Source organism: Lycium barbarum, chromosome 7 (assembly GCF_019175385.1).
Source record: "Lycium barbarum isolate Lr01 chromosome 7, ASM1917538v2, whole genome shotgun sequence".
NCBI lineage: Eukaryota > Viridiplantae > Streptophyta > Magnoliopsida > Solanales > Solanaceae > Lycium > Lycium barbarum.
Window position 1 is genome coordinate 124,055,071 of NC_083343.1, and position 14,197 is coordinate 124,069,267.

At 33.7% G+C, this 14,197-nt stretch overlaps 1 protein-coding gene across 1 annotated transcript; it reads left to right on the forward strand.

Annotated features, from left to right (window-relative positions):
- LOC132604151 (zinc finger CCCH domain-containing protein 6) lies at positions 1-9,658 on the forward strand. The gene is made up of 4 exons (XM_060317510.1): positions 1-390; positions 4,882-5,091; positions 7,957-8,081; positions 8,231-9,658. Exons 1-4 carry the CDS (start codon positions 331-333, stop codon positions 9,468-9,470), a joined length of 1,635 nt encoding a protein of 544 aa, XP_060173493.1. The 5' UTR covers positions 1-330; the 3' UTR covers positions 9,471-9,658.
- The last annotated feature ends 4,539 nt before the right edge of the window (positions 9,659-14,197 follow it).

The window sequence follows — 14,197 nt, forward strand, 5'->3', positions numbered from 1 at the left end:
GAAAATGAATACACTTAATTTCCAGTGATATAACAGTTTAGTGAACAGCAGTTCATATTTTTAGCAAAAATAGAAAAATAAAAAGGTGGCGCAGGAAAAAAAAAGATCAGAGAAATTAGGGTTCTTATTTAGGGTTACCTTTGATCTCTGCTCCACCAAAAAAAAGATAACCTTTTTCACAATCGGGTCGCAATCGGGTCAAAATTAGCACATTTTATTAGGGTTTTTTTTTTTTTTTTGATAAATAAAATCAGTGTTCATCGATTTTATTTAAGATTTTGTATTTTAAGAATTTAAATCGAATTGAAATTAATTTTGCATTTTGTAAATATGCGAGGACAGAAGAAATCAAAAAAGGTTACTTGGGCTTCAGATGTTAATCTTTGTCAGGTAATTTTTTTTTTTTTTTAAATGAAGATCTGTAATTTTCATCATTTTTACTGTAATTATTTGTTAATTACCAGAATTAAATAACCCCAAAAAAAGAAAATTGGAAAATAATGAAGTTAAAGTTTTGTTATTGCTTAATTTGATTGTTGTGATATAAAAGAGTTACCTTTTTAATCCAAGATTGGAATGAAATGAGGAGTAGTTGTTTTTATTACTGTATTTTACCTTTTTTAATACAGTAATTTTCATCATTTTTACTGTAATTATCTGTCCAATCACAGTATTGAATAACCCCAAAAAAAGAGAACTGGAAACTAGTGAACTCAAAGTGTTGATATTGCTCAATTTGCTTGTTGTGATATAAAAGAGCTATCTTTTTAACTCAAGATTGGATTGAAATGGGTCGAAAATCGGAATGGATTTTTACGATTCGTATAGTTGACTCCAACTTAGTTTGGGAATAAGGACTAGTTGTTTTTATTACTGTATTTACCTTTTAATCCCAATAATCAAGTTTTATCATTGTTAGTTAAGTGATAAAATAAAATCGGAATGGATTTTAACGATTCATTTGTCCACTCTAACTTAGTCTGGGAATGAGGATTAGTTGTTCTTTTACTGTATTTGCCTTTTAATTTTCAATGTTTAAGTTTTATCATTGCTAGTTAAGTTGAATTCAGTTCACTTTTGAATGGTATAATGAATGGCATTGGGTTAATTTTCTTCATTTCTGCTGTAATTATCTGTCCAATCACAGTATTGAATAACCCCCAAAAAAAAAGAGAATTGGAAACTAATGAACTCAAAGTGTTGATAGCGCTCAATTTGCTTGTTGTGATATAAAATAGATATCTTTTTAACCCAAGATTGGATTGAAATGGGCCGAAAATCGGAATGGATTTTTACGATTCATATAGTCGACTCCAACTTAGTTTGGGAATGAGGAGTAGTTGTTTTTATTACTGTATTTACCTTTTTAATCCAAGTTTCGAGTTTTATCATTGCTAGTTAAGTTGAATTCAGTTCACTTTTGCATGGTATAATGAATGGCATTATGTTAATTTGCCTCGTTTCTGCTTTAATTATCTGTCCAATCACAGTATTGAATAAAAAAAAAAAAAAGCAGAATTGGAAACCGATGTACTGGAATTGTTGATAAACAATTTGCTTGTTGTGATATAAAAGAGCTATCTTTTTAACCCAAGATTGGATTGGAAAAGGGTCAAAAATTGGAATGGATTTTGACGATTCGTATAGTCCATTCCAACTTTGTTTGGGAATGAGGAGTAGTTGTTTTTGTTTCTGTATTTACCTTCTTAATCCAAGTTTCGAGTTTTATCATTGCTAGTTAAGTTGAATTCAGTTCACTTTTGAATGGTAGAAGGAATGGCAAGGTGTTACTTTCTTAATACTTGTTTCAGATGTCTTATGTTTAAGACATTGCCAGAATTTATTAATTCTGCAAACTGAAAGCTATTGCTAACGTTTTGACAGCCAGACTAATCCCGTTTGTCCATGGATTTTGAACTTGAAACTTGAAAATTTGAGTCGTTGAAGTTGTGATTTTTGGAACTTGAAGTTGTGTTTGGACATGCATTTTGGGATTGAGGGGTAATTGATTGATATATTCATTGATTGATCGGTGGAGCACTAATGTTAGCAGAAAGAGAAAGCTAAATGATTCAATAAATTTGAAACCAAAGAATCAGTTATGTGTTGATTGAACTTTCTCAAGTATACTCGTCGAAAAAAAGAGGAAGAAGAGAAAAGGTAGACGCAGGTTTCAAATTTAAGTGAAATTATACTTTGTGAGTTTATTCTGCTTTGCTACCATATGCATAGACTTTTTGTGAAGCTAGCCTCCAGAGAACGTAATGAGAGAAATCAGCACAAGGCTCATTTATACAATAAAGAATGAAAAATAAACAAAAGAAACCAGCACAAGGCACAAGCTTATTGAAAAAGAAGAAGAGGATACAGATGAACAGATTCCCAAATTTCTTCATCATCATCTTCCTTTTTTAATTGGTTAATGGTGGTGTTGGCCAGCTTGTGCTCACCTTGTCCACCAAGGTTTAGACAGATACAATAAAATTCTTAGCTAATTCTCCTTGAGAATGTTGACAATTTTTTATAATCTGCACTTAAAAATTACTATCACTAGGAAAGGTAGAGAACCTCTAGATAATTCCTAACATGTCTTAAAAGATAAAGTATTGAGTATTCGAACTAAATAGGTCCAGATTGAGTGAATGCATCACGAGGATACATATAGCTGACCCTAGCTAGTTTTGTGGTTGAGGCATAGTTGTTGTTATATCTTAAAAGCTATGTGGAAAATATTCCTTCGCTATGTGGAAAATGTTCCTTCTCAAAGGTTCTTGCTGCTTGAATTTACACCTGATAATAACAGAACTTAAGGATATCTCTTCTTTCTTTGAAAAAGAGCTTTAGAAAATCATCTTTTTCCCCCAAAAAGATTGCCCTTTTTTTTTTTTTTCCTTCCAGATGTTATAGATAAAAAGTTTTTGATAAATATATTCTAGGCAGGGATCGAAGTATGTTAAGTTAATAGCAATAAGATTGACATATGAAGGCAGATAGAGAGAACAGTACATGAACAAGAGTTTTGCATTAGTCCAGTCATGTTTCAATGATGTTTTGCAGTGAAAGATAGGGTTTTAACTATTCTACTTTCAAGTGGCCAAAAAGCATGTGCATCAGTGTGCAGGTGGGTTAGAGGCTGTCGTGGTGAGGAATGATGAATAATGGTCTACCTGTGGTTTGAGTTATGGTATCAGAAGTCATGCAGAGAAATCATGTTGGGTACTTTGGGTATATTTGTTATATGTGAAGAAGAAGAAAAACAAAAGGTCCAGTTAAATTAACTACATGATCATCTAGTCTTTTTGCTTTACAATGTAAAGGTCTCACATTGAATATAAGTCAAGGAAAAGGGGGTAGAAGAAGCATAGGGGGGTAAGGGGCGAGGGGAAGGTGCTAACAAATGCCAATGACAAGCTTGGTTGGGCAGACCCAATTTAGCACCCACCTGAGAAGAGTAATAGAAGCTTATATTGATATGATAGCGATTAGTCCACCAAACATGATGTATATTAGGTAGAAATCATGTGATACTAAAAAAATTAGTCCCCAAACTATACTGCAACAAGTTTTTGCAAATAATGTTTCTGTTAATGATCTTTGAGACCATGGAATACTTGTGTCGCTTCTAGTGAAGTTACCTTGCCTCCTTTAAGTTTGTCCTAGATTTTCTATTTTATTGAGATTTTGCTTTGTTAATATGGTAGAGGGTGTTTTTGCAAGCTTATAAGCTGGTTAAATTTGCTTATAAGCACTTTTTGACTTGTTTACGCATTTGGTAAACAAAAAAAGTGCTTATAAGCTAAACTTGGCCAAATGGATTTTCAGCTTATAAACTCTTTTAGTTTTACCAAGTATTTTACTATTCTATCTCTAATAATATTTTTATTAATTCTGAAAATCCTATTCCCATAATACAACTCCCTCTCCATTCCATTTTCTTTTTTCGTTCCTCTTCTTGTACATATGCGTTTTAATTTATAATTTGTATGAATAAACTTTAAGGACATATTAGTCAATTTGACAGAAAATCTTCTTATCAGCACTTTCTTACCACGCATCGACTGGTTATTATCATTTTCAGCGCTTCTACATGTAAGTTTTATTTATAAAATCAGTTTTAACACCAAGAAGTGGTTTTCAGCACTTATTACTTATTAACTACTTTCAATTAGCTAAACAAATGGCCTCGTAATATAATTATCCAAAAAGTGCTTTTCTGGTATTGTTTTTGATCTGTTTGCCCATCTCTTTGGTTAGCAGGGACTTTCTTCTTTCCTTCAATCCTTTTCATTTTATTCTTGTTATTTCTTTTGCTTTTCTGTTTGGTTTTGTGGTGGTGTTGGGGGGAGGAGTTGGGAAAGGGAGGTAGTGGATTTCACATATCTTGTTTGAGATAGTAGTAGGGAGAAATCAGAGATTCTTCTGTGCAGGGGTAACAAAGAAGTTGCATCCTTACTCTTGATATTGAAGATTGAATCACTGGATGAAGTTGGCGTGTGACTACTTCAATTCGGTGGCTGATTTGAGTGAGGTTCTGTAGATCACTTAAAAAAGCCAGTTCTTTAGTTCTAGATGCCAGAATGATGTGGGTTCTAAAAACAGGATAGTATGCACTTTCTTGCTAGGTGATGTTCTCACCATAGGTCTTCTGTGGTATATTTCTCTTATGTGGGATAAACTAGTTCATAATATATATTTAAAGCTGACAGTGATTTTCATTGATCAATACGAATATCTGTATGACAAGTTTTGATGAATGATGTATTTTGGTACAAATTTTTATCAAATCTTTTTCTCTGAATAGGATATATACGTGTTGATTGATTGATGCTGCCAAATAAGAATGCTTTTCTTAGTAATTGAATAGTTCTTTTTTTTTAACAGGTAAAACTTTTCCTGTCTGAAGATTCTCCTTCCCAAGTTGCAATAGGAGCTCAAGATCATCTCCAAGCAAGGATATCATTGCCTTTGCACGCTGGTGTTTTGGTGTCTGATGATAATTTACCTCCAGGCTTCGAGGGCGCACAGCCTGCAAGCCCCTCGAAGAATAAGGTAGCTCAAATCCCTGTAATCAAATGGCGTCGTCCTCCCTCTGTAAGTTGTACTTTTTTTTATAATTTTTTCAGGTATTACTTGATTTGTTAGCACTATTTAGTGTGTTTGTGATTATGATAAATAGTTAGACTCTCCCCTCATGAAAATAAATTAACAAAATGCTCAGTGTATTGCCCTGTCCAGTTTGACTTCTTATCATGTCTAAAAATGAGCACATAGTCTACTGATCAAGGGGAAAAAAGAACATATAGTATATCGCAGCTATTTTGGATTGGGGTCATATTAGTTGGTTAAAAGAAAAATGAGGTACTTTACTTTCTACTAAGCTAATCCTACATATCAAAAAGCTGAATGGCTGAGTTGTGTTTACTATCGTTTCAATATAGAGAACAGAATACAAATGAAGAGAAGGCTTTCTATTTTAAAAGCAACCTATTAAAAATATGGCATATAGGACCTAAAGGATTCTTTGCTTGCTTCTTTTAAATCTGTAGGCCATAATATTGAAATTTCCAGATAGTTAGATGAATTAACAGACTAGGAGAATTCTATTAGCTCTCGCAAAGTCTATGAGTAGAGAAGCTATACTGAGCCAAAACCATATTCCCTTTGTCTTTAAAAAAACCCTATATTTATTAAGGAAAACTCTTGCGAAGTCTATTTTTTGACAGAATATACCCAGTTAATATCATTGCGATAATTGGAGCTGGCCATTCATCAAAGACTCTGGAACAGATATAATATTGAATAGAACTGTAAGAAATAGACACTGGTTGATGAAGATAAAATACTTGCTAGAGTTACTTACCTTTTCGGAAAGGAAAAAAAGGGAGATAAAATACGTGCCAGAGTATCAGCTTGGACTTCATAGCTTCCAGCTCTAAGGCATCTGGAGATGTATGCAACAAAGTACTTCAATAGAAGATTTAAGATTATCTGTCTTCCTATTATAATATTATTCAAGTTTTAAGAGAGACAAAACATCTGTCAAAGTCAAAAGATTTAGAGCAGCACAATAGAATATATCTTTCTAAATGATTATCTGATAATCAGAAATTCAAATAATTAGGATAGTTTCTTCGGTCTAAACTCTCCTAAATTCATGTCGTTCAAATTTTCTTTTTTGATGTAGTTGACATTTTACCCCACTTGTGGGATTACACTGGGTATGTTGTTGTTGTATGTAGTTGACATTTGTATTAATGTCATAGTTGTCTAAATTCTTTTTTAAGGAGCCTTCTTATATGATGTTTACCTATGCAATTGAATAAGAGCTCTCTTTTCTTCTCTTCTTTTCTCGTTACTTTATAAGAGACATTGGATGTGTGCTATCATGCAGTGAGCAATTTACCCTGTCCCAAGTTGTTGGTGCCATTTTACAGTAAGCTAAATATGCAAAAAATGCCAAAGGTTAACCTTCTAATAGGATTCACAACAAATCATGCAGCTTCTAAAAAAGCATCTCATTAAGGGAAAAGGGCAGCCCGGTGCACTAAGCTCCCGCTATGCGCGGGGTCCAGGGAAGGGCCGGACCACAAGGGTCTATTGTACGCAGCCTTACCTTACCTTGCATCTCATTAAGGGAAAAATGAAATATAAATAGCAGGTGGTTTTAAATTTAGGAAGGTAGCAATCTTTTTTTAACAGACAAAAAAGGAAAGCCAAACAAATTGGAATTGAAGGAGTAATATATAAGAGGGGATGAATCTAGGAAAAGGTATCTTCAACCCGAGGATCTACCAGAATTCAAATAGATGTGTTCCCACCTGTTGAACCAATTGGAATAAATGAGTTAATACTTGGATACAGATTCCAATATACAACTTGGATAATTCTTTTCCAGATCGGTAAACACAACTTGGATAAGGTTAGATTTTTTCATTTTGCTTTTATGCTATCAAGGATTAATATAGTCGGCCTGACTCGAACTAGCTTGGTATTGGGGCGTCGTAGTGGCAGTTGTTGTATTTACTCACTTTGACTAAGGCTATGAATCATCCTTTGGCATATGGATAAAGCAAATAATATACTGTTACTTTCATAGGAAGGAAATCATAACGAAGTCATATGCACATTAAAACGACATTCCTCCTTAGACCTGCTAACCATTTACGAGTATCAATGGTCTTCTCTTACTGGTTCCTCTCAAACAAAATCACATGTCAACCTCTTGTTCCTGAGAGCATCTCTCTTTGAATCCTGATCAAAGGTACATAAAGAGATGCTGAGGGGAGAGAGAAGAATCGATGTAATAAGACCATTGTTCTAAAACCTTTTGTCGAGTGGTACCTGTCAAAACAAAGGGCAGCACAAATATTGTCTAAACGCACATTCCACAATACATCTGAGATTGTTTATTAGATTTTGAGGTCAGGGAGAAAATAGGGGAGCTATTTTGAGTTAGAACCTGCTGGGTCCCTAAAACTATGTTGATTAACAAGAAGCGCAGTGCAGAAATTGAAATGAACAGTTGATAGTCTACTGGCATATGATGTTCATGTGTTTTATTTGAAGTTCCATCTTGTTTCCCGATGATTCAAATGTTGGGGCCACATAAACATCACCTGTTGATAGAGTAATATATGCTGGAATTGATAGGTTCACTTAAGAATTATTTGTGTGTGCGAGGGGTGGGGGTTGGGGTGGGGGGAGCTAGTTATGCATGCCTTGTCAGATTCTTTTTTATCGATGCAGTGTCAAATTTTGAAGCATGCATTCTTATTTTGAGCGATATCTTGGCATATCTTTTCGTGTTTTTCTCTCATATATTTGCACACATGAAGTGCCCCCAAAAATGGTGGAGGAAATGTTCATTTGCTGACCCTAAAGCGTGCTACCATGCAGCAGATAATAATAGCATGAGTGTAGTAACTGCTAACACCGCCCTTCGTCGATTTTTAACAGTTTGTGTTGGATATAAAATGGCGAGTGGTTGCGGGTGAAGAAAGCAATGACATGGAGGTTCAGAAACAACGTGAGATGAGAGTGCTTGAAGCAATTTATCCACGTGAATCTTCCATTCCTCCAAAGTATGATACTTGAATCTTGTGGGATTTTTTTTACTTTCGTTTCTTTCGTCTAATAGCAAATTTGCTGTTTTTTTTCTTTTTTCCAATTGATCTCCATTTATTCTGGATGTTACTTCTCTTAAAATTGTTTTCTTTTTATTTCCATGCAGTCCTTCAATGGTTCCTGGAGAAGAGACTCTTCATAATGATCAGCACACACCTGTTATACCCATAACTCCTGTTGAAGAGGAGGAAGTAGCAGATCCATCATTTGGCAGTGCTATACCTACTAATGCAGTCAGCTCAGCGGCGCAGGTAATGCAGTCTGGAGTTCCCTTGTCCAATAGAAGTGCCGGAAATAATCTTCCAGTTCACCGAAACTCATCATCTGGAGTAGTTCCTGGTGTGGAGCCTGATGTTGTAGCAGCAGCTCAGGCTGCTTTAACTGCACTCATGGCAGACAACGGCCAAGCAAATCTGATTGACCATGAATTGCTCATAAAAATTTTGAGTGACCCAAAAATTGTTGGGCAATTGGTTACACACCAAGGAGTAGGCACTAGCTCCCATAGCGTGCCAGCTATGAGTACCCAAAGCATGTCTATTGCAAGTAACGTGCCCAACCCGAGGCCTCAGGCATCAAGTATTACTACTCCACCTTTCGTTCACACAGGTAGAACAGATCCTCCACCAGTTCAAGTCAGTAGAACAGAACTAGTTATGCCCTCGGTGGCAGGTGCTTCTAATGGGCCCTACCACTCTGGTCCAAGTAGGATAGGACCCGTTCCAAGTTTGAGGCCTCGTGTACCTGAGGCTGTATCAACTCCTTTACCATCTCCAGTAACAACTGTGTCAACACCTTCTTCCTCTATGCCTGCACCTGTAGCTAGGGACATCAACTATTACAAGTCTCTCATTCAGCAACACGGAGGAGAAAGGCAAGAAACATTGCCGCAATATAGCAACAACCGGAACAACCAACAATTAGGTTCAGTTCAAGAATCACAAAATTCATTGCCACCACAATATAGCAACAACCGGAATAACCAACAATTAGGTTCAGTTCAAGAATCACAAAATTCATTGCCACCACAATATAGCAACAACCGAAACAACCCACAACTAGGTTCAGTCCAAGAATCACAAAATTCATTGCCACCACAATATAGCAACAACCGAAACAACCAACAATTAGGTTCAGTTCAAGAATCACAAAGTAGCTATAATTCAAGAGATTCGAAACCTAAGATAATGAAGCCTTGCATCTATTTTAATAGTTCAAGGGGTTGCCGGCACGGCGCAAACTGTGCATATATGCATGATACATCCACCCAACAGAGGGTTGGTAGCTTGCCAGAGGTTCAAAATTCAAAGAGAATGAAAATGGATAGGGAGATTACTGGTACATAATAATGCAACTGGCACTTCCATGTACATTATTTTTTCTCAAGAGAAGAATTGCATGTTGCTGCTCGGTTTTTTTTTTTCTTCCTTTTTTATTTATTTCTTCATTCTCTACAATGAGTCAATCTCGTTAGATATTTACTTTTATGGGTTTTTTTCCACATACCATACAGATAAGTGATAACTTTCTTCTCTCTTTCTTCTTCTTTTATAATGATGCATGATGTCCAGCACCTCTAATGAAGTTCTTTTGTCCTTGTTATATGCTCTGGTGTTATTCTGATAGTTGCTGTACCTATAAAGAAGTGTATATAAACACAAGTTTGATGTATAAGCTTAGTTGATCTTTTACCACAAACGACCAAAATATCTATAGTTCATTTGACTACTTATGGTACTCGAGGTGTGAATTGGTAAGAACCAAATAATTTAACCCTTCAAACTTTAGTAAAAGTAGTACCTTGGACAATTTGTTTCTTTAATAGGCTTCTTCTTCCTTTCTTTCTTCCTTTTTCTGTTTAGGTAAAATGTTGATACTTAAAAATATAATTTGTTTCAACTTTCAACAGAGTCGAATTGTTCATGAACGACGAAGGGACTGCAATGTGATTTTAAATTATCCAAACTAATTAACTCCGGGGAAAGAACGTCCGTGCCCCCTTAAATCAATAATTACCCGCCTGTACCTCTATTATTTTCATACCCCAGAAAAAATTAAAACTATTTATCCGAGATGTCTCCAAATTATGATACCAACATGGTATAAAAATATACTGAGATGGTATTATCAAAGACTGCTTCATTCCTTCTCTTAGTCCTCCATGATACTATCATGATATATAAATATACTGAGGTGGTATTATGGATGATCATGTTCATTTATTCAGAAAGACACTTTTCTCGAAAAGAACAGCTGTGATAATCGCAATCATCTTATATACGTACATTGTGATGGTATCATGGAGGACTGCTTCAATGAGACACTCTTCAGGACCATGATATCATCATGGTATATAAATATACTGAGATAATATCATGGAGAACTGCTTCAGTTCTTCTCTTAGTCCTGCATGATACCATCATGACATATAAATATAATGGGATGATATCATGGAGGAAGGGGTTTGGGCGAGGGGGCACGTCGGGTAATTAGTTTGGGTTGGGTTGGGTTGGGCAGAAGCGAAAATAGTTTGGGAAGGGAGCATGGGCGCGTAATTAGTTTGGGTTGGGTGGGCAATTAGTGATGTTTTCCAATTAACTCCTATGTTGAACCTTTGCCTTGTTTGTAACGTTTCAATGGCCCAGATAATCATTTCCTATTCTAAGTTCTTTTGACATCTTTAGAATGGAAGTTCTAATAGACAATCAACAATTTCCAGGAAATGAAGACGATAGATAGGTGGAGTACAAGGAAAATTCATAGCTAGACATTTTTGACCGATATACACTGATGGTTCTGTGAATTTAACACGATTTAGTCGGTCGTCTCTTATTCTTTTAGAGTATAAATTCCACACTTATTATTATCTCAATTCTCTTTTAGGTGATATGATCATACAAATATTTTTTTACGCTATCACGTATAGAAGTTAAACTAAAAAGAGAAGCTGCAAAGGCCTATACCATTTGGTCCTGGTATTTGCTCTAGATTGTTGGGTCTACTAGATAGAACAAGGTGTGTATTTTTGAGGACCCTTCATATTTTATTACTATACTTGGAATCCAAAAAGAACAACACAGATGTCAAGGGAAGCTTTTAAAAGATGTTTTAATATATTAGAACTTGTGGCATTAAATATACCATGACATGTGTGCCTATACAATCGTGTGAATTAGGGAGAAAATATGAAGTTTAGAGTTAAATTTTTTGTAAAAAATATTTTCCTTTTTGAAATAAATTAAAATGAAAATAGTCTCATATAAATTAGAATAAATTGAAAGTAGATTCCAATTTTTACACTGCTATTGTTTGATATTTTTATACTATCCGGGTCGTTTAGTCTGGAACTAGGTTATTACAATATTATAATCCTGAGATTATCATCACGAATTCACCAGATTATAATCTCATATCCAACATGGCATATGTAATGCCAAAATTTTTGGTATAAGATTTATATCGATATTAGCTAATACCAATAATCAAACAATAAATAAGTATAATATCAAATTTTATGCCGGAATTAGGTAACCAAACTACTCAAGGCATAAAACTTAAACCCAAAGAAGATAATGCTAGTGTACTAAAAAATCTTAAGAAATTTGGTGACGTAGAAATGCAACACATTTGTTCTCAATGATTAGTCATGACTCATGAACGGCAACAAATTTCACATATTGTTAGTTATTATACTATTATTTTTAAATACTACTCCATCTGTTTCAATTTATTTGAACCTATTTCCTTTTTAGTTCGTGTCAAAATGAATGGCCTCTTTCCTAATTTGGAAACAAATTCACTTTATGAATGATTTATAGCCACACAAATTTTCAAGACTTATTTTGAATCACAACTTTCAAAAGTCTTTCATCTTTCTTAAATGTTGTGCCCAGTCAAATGAGTTCATATAAATTGTAACGGAGGTAGTATTATTTTATAGTGAATAGAATCTCAACATTGGTTAGTAGGTTTCTTTCAAAAACACACCACATATATTCCATGATATAGACCCCCCAAAACAATATATTAATGTCTAAGATGGCCTACAGAAAATCCAGATGAGATGAGAGTAGTCTATGTATGGCTGACGTGAGGCATGAGTCTAACACATAAAATGATTGACTGTTGTTTGGGATTTGGTAAATGATGCATCTTTTGGCCTACACTACCTGTTTTTTTTTAAGAAAACAACAAAGTATTTCTGAAAAGTAACTTAAATTTTTGGCATATACCTTTTCGAAAGTAAATAAAGGAAATATTTTACATAAGAAACATGTAATCAAATGTTGATAAACGCTAGCAAATCGAAAACTATTTTGATGAAACTTATACAATATTGATAATAGTAATATCAAAGTGTTGATTATAATAACGGTATGAAATTACAAAATAAAAATAGTTATGCAAGAAAAACGAGAACTATTATTTTCCTTCATTTGGCAAAAAATTCTTATCGGTGAGCATTCAACTTAGCTTGGACCCGAACATGCTCTCATAGACGTATATTAGTGTCCATTGATCACTTTTTAATTCTGTTTTTAGAAATAGTCACTGTCGTATAAATTTTATAATAGTGACTATTTTTTCAGTTACACAGACAAAAAAATAGCTACTATATGTGAATATTGTACCTTGCTGTTTTCACTTTCTGTCCTGCTTTTTCTATCGAGAAAAGGACCAAAATCATCCATAATGTTTGGGTTTGGATCAAAATCATACATATTCTTTCACATGGTGCACTAATAGTACATTATGTTTGCATAAGTGGTGCACTTTTAGTCACAATCCCAAATAAATTTAACGGAAAAGAACAAAAATGCCCCTGAACTTTTAGAAAAGGTATAAAAATACCCTTTATTCATCTATTTTGCTAAAACTACCCCTCAATTCAACTTTTTGAGAATTTATTCCCCTTGACTAACGGACAACACTAATTTTTTTTAAAAAAAAATAAAAAAAAATTGCACATGACATTTTATTACTGAAAAATTGATTTATTCTTTTAAAAAGAAATCTGAAAAATCGGTATTTGTAGAATAAGGAAAAATAATTTTTCAACATCCATTTCTTTAAAAAAAAACAAATGTAGTAAGCCTTTTATATATATATATATAAACAAAAAAAAAACAGAATTGGATTTTCATTAAAACATGTGGAATTTTTTTAAGTTTGGAAAAAAAAAATTAACGGGTGGAAACCCCATTTTTTTTTAGAAAATTCAATTTTTAAATCTGAAAAACTGATTGTTTTTTTAAGTAAAATGTGCAAAATTAATACTCCATAATTTTCTTCTAGATTTAAAAAAAGATAGTTTTCTGGTTTTTTTTTTAAACACAGTTTTTCCATAAAAAATTTAATTTTTTCAGATTTTTATAAAAATCCAATTTTTCACATTTTGAAAAGAAAAAAAAAATAGTGTTATCCGTTAGTCAAGGTTTTACTCGTTAAAAAAAAGTTTTCCAAATTTAAAAAAATTCCAAGGTTTCAGATTTCTTTTTAAAAGAATAAATCAATTTTTCAGTAATAAAATGTCATGTGCAATTTATTTATTTTTTTTTAAAAAAAAATTAGTGTTGTCCGTTAGTCAAGGGGAATAAATGAGCCAAAAAGTTGAATTGAGGGGTAGTTTTAGCAAAATAGATGAATAAAGGGTATTTTTATACCTTTTCTAAAAGTTCAGGGGCATTTTTGTTCTTTTCCGTTAAATTTATTTGAGATTGTGACTAAAAGTGCACCACTTATGCAAACATAATGTACTATTAGTGCACCATGTAAAAGAATATGTATGATTTTGATCCAAACCCAAACATTATGGATGATTTTGGTCCTTTTCTCTTTTTCTATCTCTCAATGATTACAGAATATCAAAAAAAGCCCAAATCTTTTTAAGTCCAACAACATCTTTAGCAATTACTTTAGTAGTTGTTCTTTTATGCAATTATTTTTAGGGACGGCTAATCATAACAAGTACAGTATACTATTTGACAAGTGAAATCTAGAGTTGGTTAGCCTCTTGAATCTTCATTGGTTTTAGTATTCAAGATTTTTAAAGTATTTCACCTTCTGACACTCC

Coding starts and splice junctions, on each gene's coding strand:
- LOC132604151 (XM_060317510.1), top strand. CDS start 331: ATGCGAGGACAGAAGAAATCAAAAAAGGTTACTTGGGCTTCAGATGTT. Junction 5,092..7,956: donor AATGGCGTCGTCCTCCCTCT/GTAAGTTGTACT, acceptor GATTTTTAACAG/TTTGTGTTGGATATAAAATG. Junction 8,082..8,230: donor GAATCTTCCATTCCTCCAAA/GTATGATACTTG, acceptor ATTTCCATGCAG/TCCTTCAATGGTTCCTGGAG.